The sequence below is a fragment of the Sapajus apella genome, unplaced genomic scaffold (genome assembly GCF_009761245.1).
Source record: "Sapajus apella isolate SASKATOON/1434 unplaced genomic scaffold, GSC_monkey_1.0 scaffold170, whole genome shotgun sequence".
Taxonomy (NCBI): Eukaryota; Metazoa; Chordata; class Mammalia; order Primates; family Cebidae; genus Sapajus; species Sapajus apella.
Window position 1 is genome coordinate 388,379 of NW_022437110.1, and position 25,191 is coordinate 413,569.

The 25,191-nt window shown below is 58.6% G+C and overlaps 1 protein-coding gene across 6 annotated transcripts in view; it reads right to left on the minus strand.

Annotated features, from left to right (window-relative positions):
• Positions 1-25,191, minus strand: part of PACS2 (phosphofurin acidic cluster sorting protein 2) — an 81,572-nt gene that overhangs the window by 1,483 nt on the left and 54,898 nt on the right. The window contains exons 7-24 of one of the 6 annotated variants that reach the window (XM_032267609.1): positions 24,914-24,970; positions 23,336-23,395; positions 16,266-16,423; positions 14,249-14,339; positions 13,914-13,988; positions 13,034-13,179; positions 12,099-12,231; positions 11,568-11,672; positions 11,236-11,342; positions 10,663-10,817; positions 9,828-9,938; positions 9,300-9,408; positions 8,591-8,623; positions 4,077-4,119; positions 2,851-2,893; positions 2,314-2,449; positions 791-1,017; positions 393-506 (exon numbers count right to left, since the gene is read on the minus strand). In XM_032267609.1, coding sequence (XP_032123500.1) covers positions 393-506; positions 791-1,017; positions 2,314-2,449; positions 2,851-2,893; positions 4,077-4,119; positions 8,591-8,623; positions 9,300-9,408; positions 9,828-9,938; positions 10,663-10,817; positions 11,236-11,342; positions 11,568-11,672; positions 12,099-12,231; positions 13,034-13,179; positions 13,914-13,988; positions 14,249-14,339; positions 16,266-16,423; positions 23,336-23,395; positions 24,914-24,970 — 1,903 coding nt within the window. Of the gene's footprint in view, positions 1-392; positions 507-790; positions 1,018-2,313; positions 2,450-2,850; positions 2,894-4,076; positions 4,120-8,590; positions 8,624-9,299; positions 9,409-9,827; positions 9,939-10,662; positions 10,818-11,235; positions 11,343-11,567; positions 11,673-12,098; positions 12,232-13,033; positions 13,180-13,913; positions 13,989-14,248; positions 14,340-16,265; positions 16,424-23,335; positions 23,396-24,889; positions 24,971-25,191 lie in introns of all 6 variants that reach the window. The other 5 variants (XM_032267608.1, XM_032267607.1, XM_032267612.1 and 2 more) reach the window with 5 other exon arrangements.

The window sequence follows — 25,191 nt, forward strand, 5'->3', positions numbered from 1 at the left end:
CCAGCTACTTGGGAGGCTGAGGCAGGAAAATCGCTTGAACCTGGGAGGCAGAGTTTGCAGTAAGGTGGGATCACACCACTGCACTCCAGCCCCAGTGAAAAGCAAAACTCCGTCTCAAAACAGAAAAAAAAGTCTGTAGATACAGTTGCTGATATAAAAAAATAAAATAAAGCCATTATTCTTAAAAAAGCAGAAAGGGTTGAAAACTCCTTTCTCAGCATTTAGAACACTGTCAGCCTCACCAAGGGCTTCGTCGAATGTGCCTACGCCTCAGGTGGTGGAAGGTGCGCTTTACACCGAGACGCTGCAGCTGCCGTGTGGGCTCCGACGTGGCCCTGCTGTGCTCTCGCCTGTGCCCCACTCCACACAGACCCCGGGAGCGCGGAGCTCACCCCGAAGCATGTTCTGCTGCTGCTTGGCAGTGCAGATGAGCCGGCTGATCCCCTCGATGCACTGGCTCTTGGATTCCACATCCCTGTCCTTGGCTTTCTTGGGCAGAAACATCACTGGGAGGAGAAGAGACACGCTGCTGTCACTCTGCTGCTCCTACAGGGCCAGGCCCGGGGCGTGTGGGGAAGGCTCGGCCCTGCACACCCAGGAAAACTGGTGACCGGCCCAGCTGGCCTCTGCCTGAGGCTCTGGTCACAACTGCCTGACCCTCACTGCCCTCAGGTCATGCTCCCTCACCCCACCAGCCCTGCCTGTGCACGTGGGTTGCCCAAGGCCAGCTGGGGGCTGCCATCACTGCAGGCTTCGAGCCGCCCTCTCCCACCGAGCAGCCCCACCTCACCCTTCTTGTTCTTCTCCTTGGTGACCACAGTCATGGACATGGTGGGCGTGGCCGCAGCCTCGCCGCTGCTGGGCAGCCTGCTGACCTGGAGGGACCGGAAAGTGCACTTGAGCGTGTTTTTGGTGGCAGGCAGGTCCTTCTTCTCGGCGTCCCTCTTCCTGTCCGTGGGCAGTGCTGCCGTCCAGTAGTCCACCTGCAGCCCCATCAGCTCGGCACCGACACCCTGGCTGGGAAAGGCAGAGGAAGGTGCTCACACCTGCATCCTTGCGCCTGGTGATGGGGGCGTCACTGTCCATGTGACAGGCCAGGGGGTGACAGCCAACACCTGTCCCAACTTGCCAGCAGAGGGGCGCCGGGGGCTTGAAGCCTGCTCTGTGGAGCTGCCCACATGCCCGGTCACCTCCAGGAGGGTCCTGCACAAATTATAGGGAGCCTGGTGACAGGAGCCCTCGGCGTGGGAGGCCTGTCCACCCGCTCTCTGCGCTGCCCCTTGGAGTCTTGACAGCCCACGTGAGCCAGCTCCCTCATTCTCAGCCTGGAAGGAGCTGGAGGCTAGAAACACAGGAGGCGGGGGGGCCGGGGGTCTGTGGTGGGAGCCCTGCACACAGCACCAACACCATGCCTGGCCTCAGGCCCCACAACCCCCAACAGCTTAGCTTCACCTGAGTAAGGTCTGCTCCGGAGAGATCCGGGCAGGCTATCAGGGCTGCAGCATAGCTGTCAAAGCTAACTCCATGGGACTGTCTAGAGATTCCCGTTTCTTTCTTTTTTTTTTTTTTTTTTTTTTTTTGAGACGGAGTTTTGCTCTTGTTACCCAGGCTGGAGTGCAATGGCGCAATCTTGGCTCACCGCAACCTCCGCCTCCTGGGTTCAGGCAATTCTCCTGCCTCAGCCTCCTGAGTAGCTGGGATTACAGGCACACGCCACCATGCCCAGCTAATGTTTTGTAGTTTTTTAGTAGAGACAGGGTTTCACCATGTTGACCAGGATGGTCTCGATCTCTTGACCTCGTGATCCACCCGCCTCGGCCTCCCAAAGTGCTGGGATTACAGGCTTGAGCCACCGCGCCCGGCCTAGATTCCCGTTTCTTGTGCCTTCTGCCCTCAGCTTGATTTTTAAAAGCCCCAACTGTGTAGGGCCAGGTGCAGTGGCTCATGCCTGTAATCCCAGCACTTTGGGAGGCAGAGGTGGGTGGATCACAAGGTAAGGAGATCGAGATCATCCTGGCCAACGTGGTGAAACCCCATCTCTACTAAAATACAAATAATTAGCTGGGTGTGGTAGCATGCACCTGTAGTCCCAGTTACTCAGGAGGCTGAGGCAGGGGAATCACTTGAACCTGGGAGGTAGAGGTTGCAGTGAGCTGAAATTTCGCTATTGTACTCCAGCCTGGAGACAAAGCAAGACTCCGTCTCAAAAAAAACAAACAAAACACACAAACCCAACTGTGTGTAGAGCCAAGAGACAGCCCAGCATAGCATCCACATTTATTCACCGTGAAACAGGCTGACCCGCGTCTTTACCTGGGGGAGGACAGGCCTCCGCTCACTGACGGGGAGGAGGGTGGGGTGGGCGAGGCCTCCTTGGCCGCGGGAGACGTGGACGGTGGGGTGGAGGAGAGCGCACTGGAGCCTGAGGGGGCCGCGTCGTCCGAGTCGCCTTTGGGGAGAAGTCACAGAGCTGGCTGAGCCCACCTGTTGGGCTTCCCCGGGTGGCACCAGGATGTGGCCAGAAGGCCAGGTAGCCCCTGGGGGTGCAGGGTGGGAGTCCCTAGTGGCCTGTGTGAGATGGGAGGGTCTCGGATTCTTCTAGGTTTGGGAAAACGGCCCTGCCAGCCTTGGTATGGGGCTTCAGGAGGACAGCGGTCCCTGGAGGACAAACCCCGTGTGGAGCAGAAGCATCATAGCCAGACTGGGACTCGTGGCTGTCTGGCCCCAAAGGGCTGGTCTGGTCTGCAGGACCAGAGTGACGGTGCTCCCCCGGGGCTCAGGGCGCCCATGAAGGTGTTGGGACCACTACCCATGGGCCACTCATAAGGCCTCAGGGTGAGATGGGGTTACCTGATGTGGCCGAGGATGGCTCCACAATTCCAACCTTCACAACCTAGAAAGCGACAGGCACTGGCTGGTGGAAGCCATGCGGTTCAGCTTGCCCACTGCCCTCCCCCTGTGGCCACCACTCCCAGATACAGGAGGGCCAGGACAGTGCCGGGTCCCTCCTGCCTTCTCTCCCCATCTGTGGAGCAGAGCCAAGCTCAGGGCAGCCACGTGGGGACAGACAGCGCTCAGGGAGCTCGGGTTCAGCAAGAGGGACTGCCCTCTCCCAAAGGCGGCCTTCAGGGCAGCAGCAAACCATGTGTCCCGTAAGACCAGGACACCGGCAGGAGGGACCCTGGTGGGCCAACAGGACAGACCCAGGACCTGGTAGGTCTCACATGGCAGCCACGAGCCACAGGTGGCTGCGTAGATCCACCATGAATCCCAGTGACAGAACAGGTCCTTGGTTGCGGGAAGGCCTGTGTGCCTGGGCACAGATGCTCGTCAGTGCAGAAAGCGCCTTGAGCAGCTGCTGTTCAAGATGAACTCCGCCCTCTCAGAGGGCCGGCCATCGCCCCAGAGCCCTCAGCAGACCCAGCCACTGGATGGTGCATGGAAAGGCCTCTGTTCCACCAGTGGGGAAACTGAGGCCCAGAGACCCCTCCCCTGCCTGGGCAACTCATCTGCCAGGCCCCATGGATCTCACAGCAGACACCTGGCGGGAGGGAAGCCACACAACGGGATGACAAGATGGACAGGAGGCAGGCTGTGGAAACCCAGGCCTGGCAGGGATCGGCCTGGCTGGCAGAAGCAGCCCTTGCCTTGGGCAGGAACTGAAGCCCACACACCCGCAGGCCACAGCCCCAGAGTAGGCAAAGGGAAGCTCCCTCGTGGCCCTGGGCTCCTAGAGGACAGAGGTGCCCTCCCAACCTGGGAGGCAGTCTCCTCTCCTGAGACACTGGGCCAAGCCCGCTGGGTGTCCCTAAGGCCTTGCCCCACCGACCTGTCTCTGCTTCCACATATCAGCCCCCCAGGCAGAGCTGGGGGGGAACCAACAACCTCCGGGCCCACACCCCACTCCGGCAGGGGAAGGAAGCAAGCTTTGAGACAGGCCACATGGGAAGGCAAATACCCAGCTCACATCTGTGGGAGGGTTTTGGAATATATCGTCAATCCCCAAATGTTCTGACTGTAAAAGACACGTTGGCAGGTGAGCGGTTTCCCGTCACATACAGCTGGCCAGTACTCACCCCAACAAAGGGAATGAACTTTTGGGAGGACTCTTCGTCAGGGCTAAGAGCAAGGAAACAGACAGTTAAGCTCTCCTCAGGGCACAGCCCCGCACGGTGGGCACAGCTCCCTCTTGGCCTGAGAACCTGGTGCGGCCCCGCCGGACAGCCCTGCCCCAGTCGGCCCTGCCCAGTGTGCTCCAGCCCCACCCATCCCCAACCACTGCCGGCCCTGGCCTGGCCCCTCCTGCCATGCCGCCATGCGGGAAGGACAAACAGGTCTCTGTGCACCCATGGGCAGGAGACTAGGCCGGAGGGCACAGCTCTGCCGAGGGATTCACTCTGCGATCCTCAGTGCCTGACGCCACACAGCCAGCTAAGCCCCGTCCAGCCTGCGCCTCCACTGACCCACCAAGCTGGACACTCCCTGCTCCACTGGGAGGAGGGCAGCTGCCTGTGCCCCAGGACTTTCAGGCACAGCCGGGACCTTCTCCGGTGATCAGCAGCACCAAAGCCAGGGCGGGGAGGTTTTCTCCAGACCATCTGGGTAATGTCCATGCCACAGGAGAGACCAGGCTTTGGCTGCCGTGGACCGCCGTAGACCTCCGTGTTCTACCAGAATGCCCCACACGTGGCCTGCAGGCGGGCCCAGCATGCCCCCGGCCGGCTGTGTCTGAGTGAGCTGACGGGCTCGGTGAGTGGTGGAGGTGTTGCCTGGACTTGACTCCACACAACATCCAGCAGAACAGCGGCCTCTCCTGGAAGTCAGTCACAGCCAATCCATGTGAAGATGCCAGGGGTATGAGGGCAGGAGCCGTGGGGCTGCGGAGAGGACGCGTCTGTCTTCCCCTATGACATGGGCAGCTCAGGCAGGGCTGTCCTGTGGTCCAGCTAGTGCAGGCTCATGCTGACCGTGCCACTGCAGCCTGGGCTGGGCCCGGAGCTCTCCCACAAGACAAGGGCCAGCACAGCACAAGGTCCTGAGACAGATGGGGAGAGGTGGGCCACATTTCCTCCTAGGCCCCACAGAAGATCCGCAGGGCAGGGCCTATCCTGAGTGGTGGGCTGGCTCTGGCTCCCCTCTTTCCTGCTCTCCCCTGGCCTCAAGGCTCCCTGTGGTCTGCACTTAGGAGGTGCCTCCCCATCTGGCTTCCTCAGCCAGACCACATCAGTGGCTGGTGCTGTCTCTCTGGGCAGTTCGCCCAGCTGTTTCTTCCGTCTCGTTTCCCCAAACTGCAGAGTCTGACATAGCAAGTGGCTCTTATAGGTGGAGACCACGCACACACACAGTGCAGAGAAGTGGCCACTGCCCCTGGAGCACCGGGGACAGGCCAAGGCACAGGGCGACACCCGGGACAAGAACGGCCAGGCCAGCAGGGTGCTCCCTCAGGGACAGCCCTGCACCAGGTGCAGAACGTGGGTCTGCCCAGTGGCCCCAGCCCTCCTTTGGGTTGTTTCCCAGAACAGGGTCATTGAGGGAGAATCCCTTGCAAGAAACAGGCCTGGGGAGGATGCCACAGGCCCAGCCTGGCCTCTGCTGGGAGCACTAGCTCCAGACCAGCAGCACTATCTCCCCAAGAGTCCTGCAGGGCAGAGGCTTAACCCAGCGCTCCCCATAGTGTGTCCACGAGCAACACACTCCCAGGAGGCAGCCCCTGCAGCTGGTCCCAGCAGGTGCCTTCCCAGTCTTTGCAGGGCCGGCGTGAGGGGACAGCAGCAGGCAATACCCACCCTCCCCGGACGCTAACCTGGACAGTTCCCACCCTACCCTGGGCAGAAGGCCTGGTAATGCCTCTGGATGAAACCACCTACAGATTCCATCCATCCCATTACAGATGCCCCCAGCCCAGTTCCACTTCTAAAGAGAAGAGAGTTGAAACAGAAACTTTCCCCTCTTGTCCATTTCAGATAACATAAGGCACTGCAAATCCTGTGTTCAGGACCGCCTCTGCCTCATGGCGGCCTCTTGGCCCTGCAGCACCCCGGCTGTGTCCACAGCTGTCAGGCAGGAGCACCTTGACGTGTCCTTGACATCCCACTATCCTCACCGGGCAGATCGGCGTTTGGAAATCTCAGTGACATCAGTGTCCTTCCAGGCACACGAAAGCACAGAAGGCAGGAGGCGGCTCCTGGTCCCCAGGGCATGGGTGGCTCCAATCCCCAGGGCCACCTGCCCTCTGCCAAGCCAGACCCCCCAACAGCCATGGCAAGGTGGCCTCCTGTCCACGCTCTGCTCCGAGGCCCACAGTGCAGTGTGTGGCAGATGAGGGCTGAACGCAGGAGACGTCACAACACAGGGATGTTGCTGGAACTCTCAAAGCCAAGCTGCACCCCTGGGCCATGCAGACAGCACCCGGCCCCGGACACGGGCCGGTATGACAGGGGTGACACCGGCTGGCCACTGAGACCTCACCCTGACCCCGGAGCCACACATATCCGTGAAGGCAAAGCGGTCAGGAGTGTAAGGGGCACAGAGAGTGCAGACGCCCTGGGGGCCACTCTGCATGGCCCTGGGGAAGCTGCTGGATGCCTAAGCAGCATTTTTACCCACGCATGCTGGCACGGGCGGGCTGGGGCTGTGGCCGCCCTCCAGGCCTCGCCTGCCCTCACAGGAGGAGTGCCATCCTGGGCAGGGGAGTGCGGGCCAGCAAGAGTCACCTCCTGAGGGGCTCTCACGGGGAGCCTGGCTGGAGAGGACTCTGCATAGGTCCCAGCCACAAGGCTGTGCCGCTGCCTGACCTCTCCTGGCCCCCCGACTGACCCTCCTCTGGGTAGAGAGAGCAGGTAAGACGCTCAGTGCCTTCACTGGGTTCCTTCCAGGGCTCCAGCCCGCCCCACCCAGGCAGCCAGTGTCACCCCTGTGACGCGGAGGCAGGGGCAGGAGGCACGGGGTGGGAGCAGGTGTTAGGGTCTCCTAAGGCCCTGCTTGCTGCTCGGAAGGGCTGATCTGGGACAGACAAGAAGCTGCGTCCATGGCCTGTGGCGGCCCGGGCAACCAGTGCATGCTGCAGACTCTTCGTGCCACAGCCAGGGGCAAGGGTGCAGGCCACCGGGGTCAGCAGGGAGGCCCCATGGCTGGTCTTTCACCTGCAAAGGCTTGTTTAGCAGGGTAAGACGTAGGATGCCCAGCCCTGCAGCTGAGGGTGGTCCCAGGCTGCTCACTTCGAGCAGCTCCTAAGCCTGCAGTGTTTCCAGCAAGGGGGCCCCTGGGACCCAGCTACCCTGCACTGGGGGTGGGGTTGGGGACAGGTTTCCTAGGACAGCAAATGACCTCACACAGGCAGAAGACAGGGCAGAGAACGAGCCCCACGGGAGGACCAGCAGGGCCCCCCTGCCTCAGGATACACCTGGCCAAGGAAAATGGGTGGCTCTGTCCGAAAGGGCAGCTCTGGGGGGTGCCTGGGACTTGGCTCTAAACATGAAAGATTTTAGCGGGTGGAGCTGTCTCAGCACAAAAGCTCTTTACCCCCATTTGGAGGTCTTGGTAGTTTGGCCCTGTCTCTAGGTAAGCCATAGGAGATGGAGGAATCCCCTCTCTGCCGGCCCTTGGTGCTTGAGAGGCCCTGGGAGCCAGGCTCTTTAGCGTGCAGGTGGCCCGAGGCACGGCCGCTGGTTGCCATGTCACCGGGCTAGCTCCTTAACCACTGGCCTCGATGTCCCCATGTGTAGGGAGCACCAGTGTCCCTGCCAGGCTGCTGCCAAGTTCACAAATGGGAAGGGCCTGGGGCACAGCCCGGCCCATGTGACTCTGGGGTCCACATCAGCCACTTGCTCTTAGTTTAAAACAAGGAGGGGCTAAACCTGGCTACTTTTTTTTTTTTTGAGATGGAGTCTCGCTTGTCACCAGGCTGGAGTGCAGTGGTATGATCTCGGCTCACTGCAACCTCCACCTCCTGGGTTCAAGTGATTCTCCTGACTCAGCCTCCTGAGTAGCTGGGATTACAGGTGTGTGCCACCACGCCTGGCTAATTTTTTTGTATTTTTGTAGAGATGGGGTTTCACCATGTTGGCCAGGCTGGTCTCGAACTCCTGACCTCAAGTGATCCACCCTCCTCAGCTTCCCAAAGTATTGGGATTATAGGCACAAGCCACTATGCCCAGCCTAAACCTGGCCACTTCTTCTTTTTTTTTTTTTTTTTCATTTTTTTCCTGGCCACTTCTTAAACCAAAACCCAGGGTCAAAACAGAGAGAAGGACAGGCCTGTTGTCCTGTGCTGGCTGACCTGCAGACTTCGGGGCTCTGGGGTGGAGTCCCAGCACAAGGGCCTGGCTCGGGGACTGGAGGCCGGTGTGCTGCTCTCCTGACCCAGTGTGAGGCCGGACGAAGGAAAAGGGTCCACATCAGCGCAAAGTGACTCCTATGGGGCTACCTCCCCTCCCCTGTGCTGGCTCTCCGCCTGCACCTGGCGGCCTTCAGGGCCTGACTCCCAGCCCAGACAGAGGACAGCAGAGTGATGCAGACCAGGACTGCTAAACAAGCCCTAAAGACCAGCCTGGGGACAGACAGGGCGGGAGGCAGACCCAGAGAGCCATACCTTAGGGTAAAGTCAAAATGAAAATGCTTTTTCCTTTTCGGAAAGCCATCAAAAGAGAAAACACAGACATGTTACGACGCCCTCAGGAGCCCTCCGGGGATCGCCTTGCTCGGTCTCCCACGTGACAGAGCCCATGGGTGCTGGCGCTGCACTTTGCAATTGGCTCTCTCCCAGCTAGTCTGGGGAAAGGTGGGGACAGCTGGCGCCACATGTGCAGGGAGGAGGCGCAAGCGGGACAGACGGGTCTCCCGCAGGGCTTTCGGCTTGGAGCTCCTGAGCACCCTCCTGCTCTGGGCAGGTGAGGATGTGAGCTGATCACTCATCCCTGAGGACCAAGGCCCAGGGGTCCCTCAGTTCCCCATCCCAGGAAACTCAGGCTGTGGAAGGAACAGGTGCCCAGATTGGAGAGGCTGGGCCACTGCCACCCTGGCCCCGTGACAGCTATCCATCCTGTCAAATTCTCATCACTCGGGGATTCAACGTGCGCAGAAATGGTGGAAACATGGCGCTTATGATGGGGGACCTGCGGTGCGGGGAACTGCCTACGGTCAGGGAGGCCCCGGAGCGGCCTGGCTGACCCAGGCTCTGGTCTGCGCCCAGTGCAGGGCTCTGTGGCCACCAGGCCCAGCCCAGCAGCAGGTGGGGAGGCCCGTGGAGGGTTGGTAGCTGGCAGGAGCCTGTGGCATGGTGCCCGGGCCCACCTCGTTACCTCTTCTGCTTGTAGGTCAGCATGGCCTCTGCAATGGGGAGCTGGTGGGCACAGTTGGCGCCTGCGATATACTGGGTGATGCGTGACACGATGTCCGGTGTGTCCTGTACTGCAGGGGAGGAGGGGAGGAAGCAGGGAGGTTGGGCTGGTGCCAGGTGGGGTTCCAAGCAGGGCTGAGCTGGGTGTCCCTGCTGCCCCGCCCAGGCCCCCCACACCCCGAAGTGCAGCATGGCTTGCTGGCAGTGGCTGAGGGGCCCTGGTCCTCTACTCTCAAGGTGGTACCAGGGCAAGTGTGGCAAGACCTGAAGGGCTGCGTCTGCCTCTTCCCAGACAGGCCCCACGGCTCCCAACATTCTAAGGCTCGGGGGAGAGGAGGCATCCTGGCCAAGGCCCCAGTGGGCCCTGTCATGGCCTCTTCCTTGAGGCTGAGCGTGAGCAGGTGCAGGGCCTCCTGGGCACGGCATCTGGGGAGACCAGGGCCCCTTCCTCCCGCGGCAGCATGGGGCTGTGGGCGCGCCCGGGCCTCACCCGCACTCTGGGCCTCCAGCTTGTTGAACAGGTCTCTCCAGGCCAGGTCCTGGAAGAAGTTGTTGTAGCGGTAGTCCACGGAGCCCAAGTACCTGGCCACGGGGTGGGACCCTGCATGCCAGGGGTGGGGCCAGTGTCAACACGGGGGACTTGGTGCTACAAGGCTCCCACTGTGGCCCAAGAGCTGGCCCACCTGACCCTGGGCCTGCTCTGCTGCCTTCCAGACAAGCATACTTTCCTGCCGCTGACCCCGCCACCGCCCCTCTTTGGTGGACACCTGTGGCCCCACTGAAGGAGCTATAGCCCTGAGCTGAGGCCCCACAGCCCTGAGTGCCAGCAACAAAGGCCCAGCAGGGCACATATGACCATTCGGAGGCCTTGGCTGGCTCAGGGCTGTGGTGTCACAGCCAGGGCCACACAGGAGACGCGCTGCCTCCAGGCCTTGTGGCTGATCAGATTCAGGCTGGACAGTTTTGTAATAAGACACGTTGTATGGACCTAAAGAAGTCATGGAGTTCCACGACACAGGACGTGGACAAGCGGAGAGGATTAACAACCAGCCCTGCTTTGCACTTCTGACTTTGGAAATGGAAACCGGCTGAGTTATCATAGCGACGGGCTGAGGGGACGCCCGCCTCGGCCCCTTCAGAGGGTGGCGGCTTTACCTTGACCCAAATGGCTGTTTTAGGGCGATCAAGTTATCTTGTGTATAATTAAAATTAACAGCGTTACTGTCTCAGACATTTAAAACAACAAATTCGTGGCAAGCCGGGGCGCCACGGCGCCCACGGCGCCCACAGCATGTGTGCCAGGCCCAGGTGGACGCGGCGCTCACCCAGCGGGATGACCAGGAAGCGCATGTAGCCGAGCCAGTCAGGCGTCTTGTGGGACAGCTGCTCCACGAAGAGCCTCAGGATGGCACTGAGGTAATGCTGCGCGCCCGCCACAGCGATCTTCACGGGCGTCGGGGGCTGGGAATTGCAGTTGCAGCTGCAATCCAGAGGCAGGTGGGACGGGAGGGGACAGACGCCTCAGGGAGCCGTCCTCCATCCAAGGATGCCTGTGTGAGCCTGGGGGCCCCGTGCCGGTGGCCGCTCACGCCATAACCGCCCTAGTGCTGCCCAGACCCAGGATGCCACATGCCTGAAACTGCCCAGGCTGAGGGCCACATAATCATGGCTTCGGCCCAGGTTTTCCAGGACAGGCCAGGTGGTCACCCCTCCAGTGTGACTGGACACACGCCAGGCTGCTGCTCCCACCCGCAATGAGGGGAGGCCAGGCTCCAAGGAGCCTGTGGGTCAGGCCCCGTGGACACCAGCCACAGCCCGGCCCTGGAGCGAGGGGCAGAGGCTGGGGTGCGACCCTGAGGGGTACTTGGGCAGTGAGCACAGGGTGGAGCCCAACTCACTATCTCTGTATCCGCGAGACGATGGTGCTGAAGGCCGCCTGGACGTCTGCGGGAGAGCACGTGCACACCACGGGGAGCGTGTGCCTCTGCAGGACATCGGAGAGGAACTGGCGGAGGATGGGCAGCCACTGACTTCGGCACAGCCGCCCAGACCACCCAGCACCCAACCCTCACCAAAGCTCTCAGGGGCTCCAGAGACCTCAGGCCCAGCCAGGCAAACCACAGCCACCAGCTCCAGCACGTGGGTGTGCCAGGGGTGGGAGGCGGGCACAGGAGCCCCATCTCCTCTGTCCTACGCCCTAGCCCTCCATTCCATGTGACCGCACCCCCACCTGCCCCTGCCAGTCGGAGGTGTTGACGAGGATGATGTTTTCAGGAAGCTGGTCGTCAGAGACGAGGATGTGGTTGAGCTGGTCATACACAGTCTTCCTCGGGATCTGGAGGCACAAGAAGCCTGTCTATACCCAGAAGAGCAGCATAGCGCCTGTCCCCACCGCCCCAGCCCCGGTCCCCACAGTGCCTCTGCTCCCCCTGCAGCCACAGAGACTCAGCAGCAGGAAGAGAGCTGGCCAGCTTAGAGACCACCCCTGGGCCAAACTGGCCAAGCAATGAGGCTGCCCGGGGCCAGGGAGGGCAGCAGGAGGACTAGAACTTACCCTGGAGTCCACACGGCCTTCCTGACAAACCAACCCGGGACCCACCCACCCTGCCATGTAGCAGGTGCCCTCCAAAGCCCCACATGCTCAATGACCTGGCACCCTTGGCCTCTGTGCTTCTTTTTACCCTGGCCTGGTTGGTGCCATGGTGACCACGAGCCCTGCCTCCCGCGCAGGCCACTCCCTCCACCCCACCTGCACCTGCACCTGCAGCTGGCTCCGGGAGTCAGGGCAGCGCTCGTTGTCCAGGCTGTTGGCCCGCTCATTCTGGGGCCGTGCTGGCTGCCGCTCCTTCAGGGATGTGCTCCGGCCCCGTCGGCCAGTCTGCTTCCCCTCGGACCTGTTGGGGACCAGGACAGGGTGAGTGGCTGTAGCAGCAACAGGGGCAGGGGCTGGGGCAGGCCTGTAGTGGCCTACACATCGTAGTGGGGACAGGGAAAGACGAGCACAGGGCCGACTGATGGCCGGGGGGGCCACGGGCTGCAGAGAGGCCACCAGCCCTGGGAGGGCCACAGCAGCAGCTGAGTACAACTGAGACCGTGACCTCAAGGGGACCCTATGCAGCTCTGCCTGTGAGGCTGTGAGACAGGCTGGGAGCCCTGGAGTCACCGTGAGGACTGGGCTCACCCTCCCTGCCCGGGCAGAGCTGGGCAGAGCCAGGGGCAGGACAGTGCAGGGCACGGAGGCTGCCAGGGTGACCGGCTCTGGAGCCTGGGCACAGGCCCCCGGGTGCTGCCACCTGGTAAATGCCAGTGCCCAGACTCACTGCTTTGGAAAAAGTCCCAAATGTCACAGAAACATGAACTGAGACCCTGACAGAATCAAGCTGGTGGATGTATGTCTTTTGGCTGTGGTGGGGGCTGCTCAGGGGGCCGTGGGGTAGAGCGCCTGCAGGAGGGCAGACATGCCCGGCCCCAGCCCTGGAGCAGGTAGGGTAGAACCTGAGGCTGCAGGCTCCACACCCAGTGCTAGGCAGCAGGTTTGCTTCTCCTTTTTATGAAGAGGGATGGGGGACGGGGCCCTGAACCTGCTGTCTGCATATCAGGCTGAACTGACAGGAACCCATCCTGATGGACACCCCCAACGGCCCCTCCCCGATGGCCGCATTGCCGACTCGCCCAACAGCATGGGGCCCCTGTCACCTGGTGGAGGGGATGACTAGGGACTCGGTCTTGGTGATCCTCCCGCTGGGCGGCAGCCTCTCCGTGAACACGTCCAGGGTGGAGGCCTCAGCCTCAGGGCTGTCCTCAGGCTGTCCAGGCTGTGCCCTTGGGCCTGGCGTTCCCTGCTGAGCAGACACAGGCTGGAGCCTCCGGTGGAAACCCAACCAGTGCTGGGCCCTCTCCAGCTGTGTGGCCTCTGGCTCGAGTGAGGGTTTAGGCCTCTCTAGGCTGTGGCTTCTACAGGTGGACCTGGCCATGTGCTGCCAGGGAACCTGGCTGAGCTCAGCTCCAACCATGGGGCTTCCATCCAGGCCATGAGGGAAGCCAGCACCCAATCTCCCAGGACCTGACCTTCCCTGGCCCAGGACACCCTAACTGAAAAGACCCCATGCAACGCAGCAGGAGGAGGGAACCAGGCATCCCTGGGTGTCTGTGGGCAACAGTGCAGCAGGGGCCGTGCAGTCATTCACCTAAGGGTAAGGTAAGTCCAGGTGCCCTGACCCTGAAGGTGGGTTAAGTCCAGGGTACCCTGATCCTGAGAGTGGGGTGAATCTGGGGCACCCTGATCCTGAAGGTGGGGTGAATCTAGGAACCCCGACCCTGAAGGTGGGGTAAACCTGGGGTGCCCTGACCCCAAAGATGGGGTGAATCTGGGGCACCCTGACCCTGAAGGCGGAGTGGATTTTGGGATACTCGGACCATCCGGTGGCCTGGCCACTCCTGAAGGCTGACCCCAACTCTGCACACCAGGCGTGACGTGAGACCTACATGTGGGGCCCGCCCCTCCGGGTCAGACCCTTAAAGGCAGGGTTGGCGTGCCTGGTGTGCGGATGGGTGGGTGTGGCCCCAGCCTGCTTACGAGGGCCACCGTGTCGGAGACACTGTCACTTGGCTGCCTGCCTCCCAGGGACCGCGTCTTCTCAGGTGCGTCAGCCTGCGGGGAGGGTATGTGATCAGTTTTGCTCACCTGCAGGGGACAAGGCGCTGACTCCTGGGCTGGGAATGCTGGGGCATCTAACTCCTGGGCTGGGAATGCCGAGGCTTGGGGGACGCTGGATCCTGGACGGTGGGTGCAAAGTGGCCCCAGGACAGTTGGACAGGGCCCTGAGCCCAGGACATGCTGGGAGATTTGGGCCACGCCACAGCCCAGTCAGGCCACGGTCCACTCTTGGGGATCAGTGTGGCCCCACTCACCGGGCTCGGGGGCTCCTTGTGGCTGCGGGCGCTGTGGATACTCCCGATCTCTGTCTGTGAGCTTGAGTGTGACAGTCCTTCAAAGTATGGCCTGGCTCAGGGAACGGGATGGGGACATGTTAATTCCCAGGATCCTTCTTGCTCTCCCACCACACCTGGAGGAAGAGACTGGAGAATCCAACAGCAGAGCAGAGCTGGGTCCAGAGAAGAGCCCATGACAGTGCACACCCACTCACAAGGGGCATGGGGAGGACGATTCTGGGGCCGGTAACGCCAAGCCGCTTCCTGGCTCCTCCATCTGCCCTGATATCAGCTGCAGGAAACACATATCCCTAAAACTCAGCCTTAGCTCCAGGTAAGGAAGACCCTGTCTCTACAAAAAATATAAAAATTAGCTGGGTGTGGTGGCGCACACCATCAGCCCCAGCTACTCAGGAGGCTGAAGTGGGAGAATCGCTTGGGCACAGGCAGTTGAGGCTGCAGTGAGCCGTGACTGCACAGCTACACTCTAGCCTGGGTGATGGAGCAAGACCCAGTCTCAAAAAACAAAACAAAACAAAAAACAGACAGGACGTGTGCAGTGTCTGGTGCTCCACGCTGGGCAACAAAGCCACATGGAAACTCGTTGCTGCTGTGTGTGACCATCAACAGCATGGCGCCAAAAGCACACGCCCCTCCCTAAACTACGAACGCAAGCTGGCCAGGGCTCTGCAGATAGGCCAGTGCCATGGAGCTTAAAATGGGAGACGATCTGGGCCACACGGGTATCTCCTAAGGAATCACATGGGCCGTTAAAGGCAGAGGGCTTTCTCTGGCTGAAGGAAGGAGAGGTGAGGCCAGAAGGCCAGGGAGACCCGAAGTGTGAGGGGACTTGACCGGGCCTTGCTAGCTCCAAAGGTGGAGGAGGGACCCTGGGCCAAAGCCTGAGAACAGCTGCCAGAGGCAAGAATGACCGCCGGCCACCAGGCGGCAGGGTAGCCAGACCCCAGTCCCGCAGCCATACTGAGCCCAACTCCACCAACAACCACGCTAGGCTGCCGCGTGACCTCAGGGTCAGGGCAGCGGCCGATACCTCCACCTGACCTCAGCAAGACCCCAGCAAAGAATGAAGCTACAGCCTCAGGATGGCGACTCCAGAACAGGAGGAACAGAGGCTGTTTTTAATGGCCACATCCGCGGTCACCTGTTATGGTGGCTGCTGGTGACTGAAGCGGCAGCAGGTGGGGCTGGGGCCACCAGGCAATGTCAGGTGAGATGGGAGGCTGCTGCATGCTGCAGGGCTAAGCAGGGCCTTGCCTCCAACACACAGCAAGGCCACCTTGCCCGTGTCTACTTCTTCATGCTGCTCAGGTTAAAAAAAGCATTAAAAAAAGTCCCAAGCTTCCCATCTCCAACTGGGGGCTCTGGCTCCTCAGCAGCTGCCCAGATCCTGGCACGTGCCTTCTGCCTGGTATGCTTGCCTCCTCGCCCAGACCCATGCGCAGAGATCCTCTGAATCTCCCTCCTGCCCAGGCCTGGCCCTGGCCAGGCCCCTCCTCCCACCCACCACAGACACCTGCCGCCCCGTCTCTACCGGCCTCTGCCTCCTCCTTCTCAGGGAGGGGCACCCAGCATGGGGGGCCTCACGTCCCACCTGAGTGGGCAGAAGTCCTCTGCAGTTCCCAGGGTATCCAACGACTGATCCCCTAGAACAGGTGGCACACCCAGCCCATCTGGCACCCTGGGGAGCCCCCAAGTCCTCCCCAGCCCAGAGCTCGCACCCCCTGGCCTGGCCTATGACAGGAGAGCTGCCTGGCTCAGTGCAGCCATGCCCTGGGCCTGCCAGGCAGCCGCACATGTCTCCTGTAGGCCCACCCTACTGGTCTGGCCATCAGAGCCTTCCCGGGCTTCGAGGCAGCTGGCCCTGCCCATCACGCCCCCCAGGCTGGACATGGGTATGCCAGAGTGGCTGCAGAATGGCTGCAGTATCTGAAATGGCTGTTCCCCACTCCACCCCGCCCCGCCCCATAGGGCTCACCGCAGCTTTGGCTTAGGGGTGCTGAGGACACTGTCATCGTCCTCCATGTCGGGGCCACTGTCGCTGGGGTGCTCCATGTCCAGCGTATCATACAGGAGGTCCAGGTCCTCCTCCGCCTCGGGGATGTGCTCCGCAGGGTCCTGCTCTGAGTCCAGGACCTGCAGGGGTGCCAGACGAGCATGAGGGCCAGGTGGGAATTCCCTGCAGTGGCCCATGCTGCCCCCTTGGGGGTACCCGGGACCCCCGAGTCTATAGGAGCAATAGGAGGTGGGTGCTCGGCCACCAAATCCCTCTGCTCAGCACGCTGTAGTCCAGCTTTGTCTCAGAGCTCAGGGTGAGCACCAAGGACCCCAGGTCCCCAGGCTCTGGGCGTGTGTGGCATTCCTCCACCTCGCCTGGGCTAGTCCGGTCATCCAGGCTGCCAGGACACACGGAGGGCCTGAGTGCAGGCAGGTGAGCTCTGACGGAGTGGGCCACTGTACAGCCCGCACCACAACCAAGACACAGCATGTTCCCCACACCCAGGGGACTCCCCTCTGCCCTCCCCTAGCGTGTCCCCTCCCTCTTTCCCGCACTGCGGATCTCACTGTCCCTGGATGTCCTGCCCCTTCCGGAGTGCTACCTAAGAGGGGTCACGTGGCTGGCGGCTCTGGCGTGGGCTTCATCCACCCAGCGGGGCACACTTCATGTTCCTCTGTGTCCCCACCCAAATCTCACCTTGAATTGTAACCCCCACAAGCCCCATGTTCCAAGGGCGGGACAAGTGGAGGTAAATGGATCATGGGGGAGGTTTCTTCCGCGCTGTTCTCAGGGTTAAGAGTGATTTGATGCTTGTATAAGCGTCTGGCATTTCCCCTGCTGGAACTCATTCTGACTTGCTGCCCGTGAAGAAGGTGCCTGCTTCACCTTCTGCCATGACTGGAAGCTTCCTAAGGCCTCCCAGCTGTGCTGAACTGTGAGTCAGCTGAACCTTTCCTTTATAAACTTCCTCTGGTGATTCTGCAGCACGCCACCGAGCAGATGGACCCCAGTCTAGCAGATCACCAGCTGATGGCTGTTTGGCCATCACAGATGACACTGCTGTGAACGTCTGCGTGGGTCCGTGCATGTGTGTTCATCTCCCAGAAATCAACACTGAAGAACAGGGTGCTGGATGTCTGGCAACTGCTTCCTGAGGCTGCCCTGCCATCTTACATTCCCCCAGCACTGTGCGGGTTCCAGCTGTGACACCTCAACCTGTTGCATTCCATTTGTTCCAACCGTCCTAGTGGGGATCAAGTGGTGTCTCATTGTGGTTTGGTTTACATTTCCCTAATATCAGTGATAATGATCATGTACTGACTGTCTACTTGTATGTCTTCTTTGAAAAAATCTCTTCAGAAAGATTCCCTGCCCATTTTTTAATTGGACAATTCACTGTTGTTTGTTTTTGAGAAAGGGTCTTACTCTGTTGTCCAGGTTAGAGTGCAGTGGCACAATCGTAGTTCACTGCAGCCTCGACCTCCTGGGCTCAAGTGATCCTCCCATGTCAGCCTCCCAAAGTGCTGGGATTACAGGTGTCAGCCACTGTAGCTGGTTCTCTGACAGGTCATAATCACTTTATTAAAATAGTTGGCTCAAGCATCTTCAATGGTGATGTCAACCACAGCTAGCAGCTCAATTCTAACAGAGGAATTGGTCTTACAATCCCAGAAGGACCAGGCAGGTCAACGAGCCACCTGTGGATTCTCATCTGGAAGTGATCCCTGTCTGAGAACCCTCACCACAAGGCAGTTTTCTCTTAGTAATTCCCAAAGTCTTGGCAGGGATCAGAGCTGGTCCTTTTGCTTTGAGATTCTTTTCCTCCATGCCTCTTATAAGCCAGCACACACCTCCGGGGATGACACTGCAGCTGGTCAGGGTAATTTTAATTCAAGGAATCACCCACCGGCTTCAGGGCGTCCTTTAAAAGCCACGGCCACGAGGCGGCCTCCTGGTCCACTGCTCAGCCCAAGTGAACAGCAGTGAGTCAGGGCAGGAGTGGGGGCCCCCAGCTCTGTGGCACCTGAGACTATCGTTCTCAAAGCAATGGACAATTCAGCTTTTAACTGGGTTGTATTTTTATTTTTCAGTTATAAGCATTCTTTATGTGTTCTGGATTCAAGCCCCTCAGCATATATATGATTTGCAAGAAACATTCTTCTGTCCTACGATTTTGCTTTATTGATGGCACTGTTTGGAGCACAAACGTGTAATATGTTGCTGTAGTGCAGAAAAACTTCCCTTCTGTCGCTCGTGCTTTTGGTGTCATATCTAAGAAACCCCTGCCTAACCCAAGGTCGTAAGATTGGTCCATTTTCTTCTAAGAGTTTTATAATCTTAGCTTACATATGGAGATCTTTGATCCATTTAAAGTTTTTGTTCTATTTTTTTGAGATGGAATCTCGCTGTGTTGCCCAGGCTGGAGTGCAATGGCGTGATCTCAGCTCACTGCAACCTCTGCCTCCTGGGTCCAGGTGATTCTCCCACCTCAGCCTCCTGGGTAGCTGTAACTACAGACACCCACCACCATACCTGGCTAAGTTTTTTATATTTTTAGTAGAGATGGGGTGTCACCATTTTGGGCAGGCTGGTCTCAAAACCCCTGACCTCAAGTGACCTGCCCTCCTTGGTCACCTAAAGTTCTGGGATTATAGGCATGAGCCACTGCACTCGGCCAATCCACTTCAAGTTAATTATTGAATATGGTGTGAGGCAGGGGTCCAAATTTTGTTTTGCTTTTTTCGTTTTTTATTTTAAGACAGGGTCTCACTCTGGTTGCTCAGGCTGGAGTACAATGGTGTGATCTAAGCTCACTGCAGCTTCCACCTCACGGGCTCAGGTGATTCTCCTACATCAGCCTTTTGAGTAGCTAGAATTATAGGCACATACTACCAGGCCCAGCCAATTTTTTGTATTTTTAGTAGAGATGGGGTTTCACTATGTGGACTCATGCAATCTGCCTGCCTCAGCCTCCCAGAGTGCAGAGATCACAGGTGTGAGCCGCCACAGCGGCTGAAATTCCCTCTTTGCATGTGGATATCCAGTGGTCTCAGCAAGCTTTTGTGAAGCCTATTCTTCCCTGTGGCTATCCTGGCATCCTTGTTGACCATCACTTGCCCACAAATGGAAGGGTTCACTTCTGGATAATCACCTCTCTCCATGCTGCCCCTGGGCCAGCCCCACACAGTCTGGAGTACTACTGTGGTTTTGCAGTAGGTTTTGAAATTGGGAAGTGTAAATCTTCATTCTTTAAGACTATTCTGTCTCCTCTGCGTCCCTTGCATTTACATATAAATTTTCGCTGGTCAATTTCTACAAAAACACAGCTCGTAATCTGATAGGCATTGTGTTGAATCTGTACATAAATTTAGGGAGTACTGCCACCTTAACAAGACCAAGTTTTCCAACTGTGAACGTATGACATCTTTCCACTTCTTCATATCTTTAAAAAGTGGTTCACAGTTTCACTGTATGAGTCTTACTCATTTTTTTTTTTTTTTTTGAGACGGAGTTTCACTCATGTTACCCAGGCTGGAGTGCAATGGCGCAATCTCGGCTCACCGCAACCTCCGCCTCCTGGGTTCAGGCAATTCTGCTGCCTCAGCCTCCTGAGTAGCTGGGATTACAGGCATGCACCACCATGCCCAGCTAATTTTTTTGTATTTTTAGTAGAGACGGGGTTTCACCATGTTGGCCAGGATGGTCTCGATCTCTTGACCTCGTGATCCACCCGCCTCGGCCTCCCAAAGTGCTGGGATTACAGGCGTGAGCCACCGCGCCCGGCCGAGTCTTACTCATTTTAAAAATCAGGTTGCTTTTCTTACTGGATCTTCAGAGTTTTTAATATATTTATCAGATACAAATCTTTACCAGGCATGTGATTTGCAAATATTTTCTGTCATCTTGTGTTTTCATTCTTTTAACAGTTTCTTTCAGAAAGCAAATTTCTGCTTTTTTGTGTTAAAATATAAAAAACACAGTATTCATGATGGGATCTGTTTTTGGGTGTGTCGTTCAGCGGCGTTAGTGCATTCTCACTGTTGCAGCTGTCACCACTGCCCATCTCGAGAGCTCTTTTCAGCTTCCCAAACCGCAACCCTGCTTCCATGAAAGGCTAACTCCCCACCCTCCTCCCCCAGCCCCTGGTACCCTCTGTTCGTTCTCCTTCTGCCTCTATCAATGTGCCAGCTGTAGGGCCCTCATCTGCGTGGGTATATGTAGTATTTGTCCTTTGTGTCTGGGGGGCTTATTTCACAGTTATTATTTTTCATAAAGTCCAGTGTACCAAGTTTTTCTTTCATGTACATGCTTTTTGAGTCCTAACAAATCTTTGCTTAATTCAAGCTCACAAATATTTTTCCTGTGTGTTTTTCTGGAACTTTTACAGGATTTAAGTTCATGTGTTTTAAGGGTGAGAATCTATACAATTCATGTTTTAGGCTTCTACATTCAGTCAAGCTGAATTCTGCACATGGTGTCCACTGTCAAGCCTCAGTTTTTTTGTGAAAAGATATTTTCTCCAATAAACTTGGCACCCTTGTTGAAAATCAACTGACTATGCAGGTATGCCACCTTTTACAGTGAAAAATACAAAAGGCAGCCCTTAGTGGAAGCTTTCACTGTGACCTGAAGCTGAGGGCTGCAGGGGACAGACTTCACTCTGGTTCATCCTCACAGGACGGGTCCAAAGCAGAGCCCTGCTTTCGTCCTCACCAGACACACCGTGTGGCACCTGGACACAGGGCAGCCTGGATATGGGTACTCTGTGGTCAGCCTGGGGGCTGTGAATGTTTCTGCCCCCCAAATTCCTGCGCTAAAACCTGACCACCAAGGTGCTAGAATTAGGAGGTAGGGTCTTTGGCAGGTGGTCAGGGTTCTGAGGGCTCTGCCCTGCCGAACGGGCTCAGGCCCTGGCGAGGAAGGCTTAGGGAACTTGTCAGCACCCCCACCACACACGGACACAGAAGGTGCCTCTCTGGGAGGCGGCCTCAGACACCAACTCTAGACACAGAAGGTGCCTCCCTGGGAGGCGGCCTCAGACACCAGCTCTAGACTCAGAAGGTGCCTCCCTGGGAGGTGGCCTCAGACACCAGCTCTAGACTCAGAAGGTGCCTCTCTGGGAGGCGGCCTCAGACACCAACTCTAGACACAGAAGGTGCCTCTCTGGGAGGCGGCCTCAGACACCAGCTCTAGACACAGAAGGTGCCTCTCTGGGAGGCGGCCTCAGACACCAGCTCTAGACACAGAAGGTGCCTCTCTGGGAGGCGGCCTCAGACGCCAGCTCTACCGGCCCCTTCATCTCGCATTTGTGGCCTCCAGAGCTGTGGGTGACACATTTTGGTTGTTTATACATTTCCCGGACGAAGGTATTTTGTTATAGCAGCATGAACAACCTCAGAGAGCTGTAACCCAGGCAGGCGACCTCCCCTCAGTGTACCTCTCCTGCCCCTGAGGGTTGCTGAGAAGTTCTGGGCAGGGAAGCGAGACACAGGTTCAGAGCTGCAGTGGGGATGGTCTGGTCTTTGCAGGAAAGGGAGCGATGGGTGGAAATAAGAGATCCTATTGCTCCATTAAAGCACTGTGTGGACCTGTGTGAATTATACACAAAACTGCACAATTATTCCTGTGAAAACGACGTCCTCTCCGGGAATAGTGTCTGTGGCATTGGCCCATCGTTTCACGGTTTGGGTTGTGAGTCTCAGAACCATCATCTGTGTAAGTGAAATGCATTCTGGGACTCAGTTCAGTTGCCCAGGTGAGTGCAGAACCCCACGGTCAAGACTCAACCAAGAGCAGCCACGCCTGAACCCACAGGCACTCAGCAGGGCTCAAGGGAGCCCTGGGCCAGGGAGCCAACTTGGCTAAGTCCCATCTTCAGCTGGACTTGGGTACGTTCCAACCCAAGATGCAAACCAAGACACAGGGGCCTGATGACCACCCCAGTGGCGGGGCTGTCCTTCCCCTGCAGCCAGGTGGTGATGCTACAGTGTTCCCAGAAATGCTGCCTGCCCGCGGGCCACAAGCACCTGCTTCGGCACAAGCACCTGGAGCCGCACCTGAGCATCCCTAGTGTGAGAGGACACAGCGCCATCTACAGGCAGCGTGCTAACAGGACAGCAGGTGACAACACTGCTCCAGGGCTGAAACGTTTAAATGCCCTCTCCACTGTGGGTCCTGAACCCAGGCACAATTTTCTTCTGACATTAAAGAAACAACAAAGGCAGGGTGCGGTGGCTAACTCCTATAATCCTTGCACTTTGGGAGGCTGAGGCAGGCGGATGATCACTTGAGGTCAGGAGCTCAAGACCAGCCTGGCCAACATGATGAAACCCCGTTGAACCTGGGAGGCAGAGGTTGAAATGAGCCGAGATTGAGTGTTTTTGTTTGTTTGTTTGTTTTGAGATAGGGTCTCGCTCTGTTGTACAGGCTGAAGTGCGGTGGCTTGATCTAGGCTCACTGCAGCCTTGACCTACCAGGTTCCCTCCCAAGTAGCTGGGACTACAGGTGCACGCCACCACCCACAGCTAATTTTTGTATTTTATTGTAGAGATGGGGTTTTGCTATGTTGCCCAGGCTGGTCTCAAACTCCTGGGCTCAAGTGATCTGCCCTCCTTGGCCTCCCAAAGTACTGGGATTACAGACAGGCATGAGCCACTAGGCCCAGCTATGGTTTTTTTTTTTTTTTTTGTATAAAAATTTTGCAAGTTCACTGTAGAAAATTCAGAGATTAGAGAAAAGCTACAAGATGAACATGAAAAACCCACAGAATGTCAACAGTGGGGGGGCTGTCAGGCAGGAAGGGTCCATGGGAACTCTACTTTCTGCTCAATTTTGCTATAAACCTAAAACTGCTCTGAAAAACAAAGTCTGTTTATAAAAAAACAATCACAAAAACTCATGGTCACAGCCGCCTGAAGATGACTTCCCAACTTCCAGTGTATTCACAACGTGGACTTCAGCAGAGGCCCAGCGAGTGACCTGGAGCAGGCTCCAGAGGCCTCCTCCCCACCAGGCTGCTGTGGGCGGGGCTGTGAGCAGAGTGCACTCACCTCGTCGGACACTTTGAATCTCCGCAGCAGCGCCACCACCTTCTGCTTGAAGTTTTGTTGCTGCAAGACAAGCAACGCAGAGTCAGACCCACAGACCTGAGCGGGAGCCACTTCCTCAGGCCACAGGAAGGCCACAGGGAGGCCACAGGAAGGCCACCCGGGCCAGCAGTGGGAGGCAGCAAGGCCTCAGCACCAGTAGTGGATTCACACGTGGCTCCCAGAAGTGTACCAACAGACCTGAGGTCTGACAGTTCCAGACCTGGCCAAGGGGGGCCTGGGGAGGTGTGTGTGGACTCCATGATTCTTCCAGGAGCCTCTGCAGCCCTTCCCAGGCTCACGGGGCCCTTCCCTCAGCATCCCCCCCAGGAGAGGCCCTGGCCAACTCCAGAAGGCAGGTGCCAGGCGCCCATGTGGGGTGGGCAGGTGGGCGAGCCTGAGGTGGCACATGCTCAAAGGGGAGCCCCGTGGGAGCCTCATGCCACCCTGGGCTGCAGACCCTCGGCTCCAGCCACTGGGCGAGCGGGAGCCTTACCACTCTCTCAGGGGCCAACCCTACAAAGGCAGCCTACCTACGCCCTCCCTCCCTACAGCAGGTGTGTCCCAGGGGGCCCTGGAATGCAGGCTCAAACTGGTGCTCTGCCCAGCAGGGGGCTGCCCAGTGGGGGGCTGCTCTCCAGGCCAGAAAGACACAGCTTCGTCACTTCGGGAGCAGCTCCCCTGTCCCCAGCACTGTCTGCCCACAGCCCCCCTTGAACACTGCCAGAGGAGGTGGTGGTGTCGTGGGCTGGGCTGTGCCACATCCCTTGTTAACACCAGGCGTAGGGCTCCCAGCTGCCTGCGCTGGCCTCCCAGCGCTGTGCACTCTCTAAGGGACTCCAGGCACCAGGGGCTGGACCCTCTGTGCCAGTGCCAGGTGTGGCCTCTGAGAAAAGAGCTGCCCAAGCTTTCCTCAGGGAAAAAATGCCCAACAACCTCACCAAGCTCCTGGGGACTGTGGTGCCAGGTAGACCAGATGCCAAACAAAAACAGGGGAACCAGCACACTCAGGCGTACGGGGGTGCCGATTGGGCCAGAGGGGAGGATGGCATCTCTGGGGCTCCACACGTGGAGTGAGCCTGGCAGCCAGGCAGACTCTCAGCCTTGTTCAGCACCCCGATCCTGGTAGCCACATGAGGCTGGAGCCCTGAGATGTGGCAGGGTGTGGGAGACAGTGGCACCCTGCAGGGGACTAGCAGCCAGGGGGTCCGCCACAGGACATGTTGCTATGACCTGGGGTGAAATCTCACTTCCCATACCTGCATCCCCACCACACCCGTGCCCCCACCATGCGCAGGTCCCCACCACACCTGCCCCCCCCACCACGCCCAGGTCCCTACCACACCCGCCCTCCCCCCACCACGCCCACGTCCCCACCACGCCCACGTCCCCACCACGCCCAGGCTCCCCCCACCACGCCCGCACCCCCACCACACCCAGGTCCCCACCACGCCCGGGGTCCCTGCGTCCTCCCCGCCCCCGCCTTCCCCAACATTCATAGAGCCAGTCTCCACCCACCCTGGTCATGGACGTCGTTCTTACAATCGATCTCCGCTGCTTCTTAGGCTTCCCCACATCAAAGTCGTCCTCGTCCAAGTCCTGCAGAGACACACACAGTGGCTGAGGCCGTGGAGGCCTGCATGGCGCCAGGAGGTCCCTGCCAGCCTCAGCATGGGCGGTGGGAGAGGCCCATCACTAAGAGCCAACCTGTGTCCCAAGGCCCTCAGAGCCACCTGCGCACTAACTCCAGCCCCTGGGGTCCGGAGATGGGAGGTGGGCGTCCAACCGGGGGCCAGGCCTGTGGCTCGCCCACCCCTGCC